Source organism: Camelina sativa, chromosome 12, assembly GCF_030686135.1.
Source record: "Camelina sativa cultivar CO46 ecotype springtype chromosome 12, ASM3068613v1".
Taxonomy (NCBI): Eukaryota; Viridiplantae; Streptophyta; class Magnoliopsida; order Brassicales; family Brassicaceae; genus Camelina; species Camelina sativa.
In genome coordinates, this window is record NC_141891.1 from 18527835 (window position 1) to 18533007 (window position 5173).

At 31.4% G+C, this 5173-nt stretch overlaps 1 protein-coding gene across 4 annotated transcripts; it reads right to left on the bottom strand.

Annotated features, from left to right (window-relative positions):
• Positions 1–990: 990 nt before the first annotated feature.
• Positions 991–3811, bottom strand: LOC104732136 (nudix hydrolase 7). Of its 4 annotated transcripts, none has more exons than XM_010451663.3 (10): positions 3443–3714; positions 3289–3359; positions 2813–2960; positions 2668–2733; positions 2426–2566; positions 2247–2324; positions 1840–1890; positions 1717–1751; positions 1521–1632; positions 991–1412 (listed from the first exon to the last, which is right to left on the bottom strand). In XM_010451663.3, exons 3-10 carry the CDS (start codon positions 2954–2956, stop codon positions 1191–1193), a joined length of 849 nt encoding a protein of 282 aa, XP_010449965.2. In that variant the 5' UTR covers positions 2957–2960; positions 3289–3359; positions 3443–3714; the 3' UTR covers positions 991–1190. The 4 variants fall into 4 exon arrangements, with proteins under 4 accessions (XP_010449965.2, XP_019089678.2, XP_010449963.2 ...); XM_019234133.2 differs by having other exon boundaries at positions 2813–2956; positions 3443–3629; XM_010451661.3 differs by lacking the exon at positions 3289–3359 and having other exon boundaries at positions 3443–3811.
• Positions 3812–5173: the final 1362 nt, after the last annotated feature.

The following is a 5173-nucleotide window of genomic DNA, read 5'->3' on the forward strand; positions in this document are numbered from 1 at the left end:
AGTATCCATTTTGTTTGATGTAGAATTTAAACTAAATCTATCTGTTTAGGATCAAATTTTGTTGAACATATATACTTTTGCTAATGAGTACAGACACGTACATGTACAATCACCACCTTACAAGAATAACTAATATTAGAAGAATTATAAAGTAAATAATGTTACTTCTCATTAGCTGTAAAATGTGTTATACATGTATTGTATATATACAAGCTAATAACCGAAGTAAACCGAGATAAATTACATCAACTAAACTGGATAAATGAAACCGGGTTACATAGTCTAAAAAGTAATAGTTATATCGTACAATATTTTTGTGTCATCGTAGAAAGTTGACACAAATTTGAGAATGAACATTTAACAAATATTTTTGAGAATGAGATAACATGATTTCTTTTTAGGTTTCCATGACAAAGAGGGTTTTTTCGTCCCATAAAAATGCCAAAAACTGAATGAATTAAATTGTTCATTTTTCACTGTCAAAATACGAATTCGAGTTTTAGCCTATATTCAACCTTAGAGATCGCGCCTATATCTCCAATGGCCCCAGCCCCCAAGAGACTCAAGCTTGCATGTATGTGGTGTGGACATGCGAAAAAGTATGTTTTTATTTTATTTTATGTAATGATCAGTTTGGGACATTTTTAATATACATAAAATCAATATTGAATCATTGGTATTAGGGATTGTAAACGTGGATAAAAAGAAAAAGAATCAAACAGCTCTAAGTCTAGCTAATCGTCTAAGTCTAATACGACTAACATTATTTTATAGTTTGAGCCCCAAATCAATAAATCACTACTCTGATAATTCAACCAATCACTAGCTACTACTGCCTTTGTGACAGGCTAGCAGCTATGCGGAGACGCAACGTTGCGACGACCCGAGTTGGTTTTTCCCCGTTGTTTATAACATAGTAGGCAATAACAGTTTGTGGGCTTCAACGAGGTCGTATGTTATATAATAGCACCCTTGAAAGCCCCTTAACACTTTTTTTTTTAGATTCTATATTTTATTACCAGTGTGTAGTGCACTTAGTCAAGAGTACAATTGAGAATTTAAATCAGGTTACGGTTGAAGTATAAACCAAGCAGAGTATATCTATAAAAAGCACTTAAGCATTGGGAGAAGGAAGCAATTACTGAAAATAGAATAAAAGACTGTTCAAACAGAATGAGATGAGAATGTTATCAGAGAGAAGTGGAGGCTTGGCCACGCGATGCTTTAAGGCGATTGGCGTGGTCAGCATTGCAGTAGAGAAAGCTCTTTTTACCAGAAGATGTGCTAGTTGGCACAATGGAGAATCCCAAGTAATCTTCCTCACATTTCTTTTGGCTGATGTTAGCCATGAACTTGAACATTTCGTTCTTCTGGTTAAACGGTTGGTCTATGTATTCTTGTATCGGCATCCACTATAAAAACAATATATAACAGAATTGGAGATAGAGTTAAGCAGTGTGATAGTAGTAACAACACTTCTCGGCTCATCATCAACTATATATCAAAATGATTATATATACCTTAGCGTCCAAGATCTCAGAGTTTTGTTTAGTGATGTCATAGGAGCGAGGAGTTAAGACACACAAGAAAAACAGATCCGATTTCTTTTTCAAGAATGCATTATGGCTTTGTCTGCAAATAGAAGATAAATCAATCAGAAACTGATGCGCTAAAAGCCTGACCATATGTTTCCAAAGCAATGACAAATTAATTTACCTGAAAGACAACACTTCAACAAATTCTGCAATAATCTGAAGTTTAAAGAAAAGAACACACAGATTTTAGATAGCAAGTAAAAGATGGATGTATATTTTTCTTGCTGAAAGCTAAAATACTTACTCCAGTTTCTTCTTCCAGTTCCCTAACTACTCCATCACAGATATCTTCACCCTGAGAAATTGGAAAACTTAGTTAAGAGGTAGGAAAGAAAGATCAGAACTGGAAGATATCATCAATCCTCTTTATAGGGACCAATGTTTAACACTAAATGTTTGTATGACCTCAGAATTATGTAATATACCAAGCTAACTAGCTAAGTAGTAGTGTAAACACTTCAGGGTTCTGTTCGTGTAAACTGCTTTTCTAATCGATAAAGCGTGATAGACTTGAGTAAAGAGACTCTCAACTCTCAACCAAATGTCCTACCAAACCCTATAAAATACTCCCCTAAAACCCTATTTCTAGGTTTAACTCATCATGTACTGTAACATTAAAGAACACACAATTAAAAATGTGATTAGAATCACCTCGTTGATAACACCGGTAGGTAGCTTCCACACATTAGTACCTCTGAAACGACCACCTCTTTCCTGGACAACGAGGACCTGCTCATCGAAGTAGTTAATATCGGGTTTAGGTCAAACTCATAAACAGAACACCAAGCGTAAATCTAGAGTGTTAGCTACATGTGCAAAAAGATATATACTTCAGCAGTCTTCTTGTTGAAGACCAAAGCACCAACACCTACAACATGAGAAGCATTGGCTGGGATGGTATCAACACTGGGAGAGATCCAACATACAAGCATCAAGTAATCAGGTTCGGCGTGGTGATATCTAAACCCTTCCTAAAGAGAAATCAACCAACATACATATAGGCTTAATTATCATATCAAATTCAAAAACAACAAAGGATGCAAATCTCATCATCATATATAAAGCCTCTTACAGTAACTGCAGCCTCCACAAGATTGGCTAATTGAATAGGCAGCTTTATCCAAATTCCTTTCTTACCCTACAAACAAGTTTTTAAAAGACTATTTCGAAAAAGAAGAAAAAGATTTGTGCATTATAACGCTTGAATCACAAGTAACCTCGTCTCTCCAATGCGAAAGAGAAGCCCTAAGCCGTTGTGTAAAAACCTCAGCACTCATGGGTTCTTCCATGTTTATCGTAACGCCATCGTAGTTGTCAATCTCTCCATCAAGTAAAGTGATCTGCTCAGCTCTACTATCCATCTGACTGACATCAGTATGAAAAAACACTTGACACTCGACTTAACCGAAAAAAACATAAAACATTCTAAAACTAACTATCAATCTCTTTCCTCAAACACCCTTAGAAACCTTATTTCATCAGACGTTCAGTTAAGGTAGCTTACCAAAACAATGGCGTAAACAGAGCCTAAAGCTCTTTCACAATAAAAGAAAAGATTACAGCTTTATGCAAACCCTTGTCCCAAAATCTACCAAGATTGAAACTTTAAGTTTAAGCCATAAATTTGAAGAAATCTAATTCAAAGTCTCGAATCTAATTGCAAATTCCGGTGATAATTGGCCAATATCATTACCGGCAAAAATTGAAGAATTAGGTAGCAGATGACGATGACGAGCAAGAAAAAAAAAAGAACCTTGTGGTTAACTGAAATTGAATTACAGTTTCAAAATCAACACTTAGGAATTGGGAAATTAACGAAGCAAAACAGAGAAGAGGATAACAATCACCTCGAGAACCCGTTGAAAGCTATATGACTCACTCACACAGAATCAACGACGTCGTTAATGGCAGATCTCTCCTCGATGCGGCGACGACCAACGGAGATGGCGTGAAGAGAGAGGAAGAGAGACGTTAAGTCAAGTAAGGGAGATGGAGAAAGGAAAGACAAAAAAAAAAAAAAGGAACCTTCGTTTTGTTTTGTCAGTTTGACATTTTTCTCCTTTTTATATATTCATTTTTGTTTAATTAATTGAAAATGGCATGATGATTATTATTATTCTCATTTACAGGTTAATCTCCTATATATTAATAAGCATACTCTTGGAAAGGCTGATGTGTTGCCGAGAGTTCTATGCACATTTTAGCAAAATATGCTTAAATTTTCTACTTAATTACTTTGACATACCATTATATTTTCAAAAAAATAAATTAACTGAATAATAATTAGATATGTCATCATTTCTCACATAAATTTAAATATCACATATTAAAATTAATTAAATAATTACATACTATTTAAAGACAAAATTTCACTAAAAATTACAAATATACAAGTCAAAGTTATATTGATTTTAAGAAATCAATATTAAATCAATATAAGTAAAATATTCTAAAAAAGCTATAAAAACATATCAATTAATATAAAGTTAATAAAAATAAAGAACATATAACTTATTAAACATATAACTTAATAACAAAATCATATAAAAATTAAATGTTATTTTTTATGTTAGTATTATTACCATAATAATTTAAATAACAAGCTTTTAATAGTTTTTATAATTAATTATAAAAGGAAGTATACTACTCCTGAATTATCTCCAAATCATTAAAATAAATTTAATTCCCAATAAATATAGATTTATATATATTCATAAATAAATGACAACAAATTAGGGGATATCATGATGTGTGATTATTTATATTTATCTAAGTATGTAAACTAATTAATCTCAACATTTAGTGTGATTATTCATCAAAAAATTGAATAGCCTAATCAAAAATATCAAATCAATAAATTAGATTATATTCAGAAAATTTAGTTTAGAATCCGATTGTTACTAACATATAATAAAATTAAATAATTAAATTACCGAGTAATTTAGTATATATTGTTATTGTTACATAAGAAACATGCAAAATTGTTATGATTACAAAATAAAACATAAGAAGATATGAATTTGATTTTGAAACCACACAAATGACATGTTACAATAAATAGTAACATTTTATAAATATTCTCTCTACCATAAAACCTCTCACATATTCAAAAATTTCACGGGTGAAACGTATTTTTTACAAGAAAAAATGCAGGTTTGAATAAATAAATAAAAATTTTAGTTATATATTATGTTTGACGCAAACAGAAATTTCTTCTAAGATAATAATTTTACTTATATAAATTTTCTTTAAATCGATTTATTCCGCACATGGTGCGGGTTGTTGCCTAGTTGTACTTTAATCAAAAGATTTGGATTGTCACTGTTTGAATCTCGTTTATCTTTGAGATTGGATTTGGATTCTAGGTAGTCGTTTATGTTTCTTTGTAGACATTAAACGCTTATATGATGTTTAGACGACAATTTTGATCATTTGAATCTCGTTTTAATGTTTTTTTTTTCAATTACATAAATTTGAATTTTACAAATTTTCTTTCCATATACATATAAACGTTTATGTGTTGTTTAATAAAATTTAAATATATTTTTGTCTAATTTTTGTTTGCGATTTGTTTTATA

Excerpts from the sequence above, each read along its gene's own strand:
- LOC104732136 (XM_010451661.3), bottom strand. The coding sequence starts at position 2,956 with ATGGATAGTAGAGCTGAGCAGATCACTTTACTTGATGGAGAGATTGAC. Across the intron at positions 2,325-2,425 it reads TCAACAAGAAGACTGCTGAA|GTCCTCGTTGTCCAGGAAAG; the intron begins GTATATATCTTT and ends TTCGATGAGCAG. Across the intron at positions 1,633-1,716 it reads GTTGAAGTGTTGTCTTTCAG|ACAAAGCCATAATGCATTCT; the intron begins GTAAATTAATTT and ends TTCTATTTGCAG.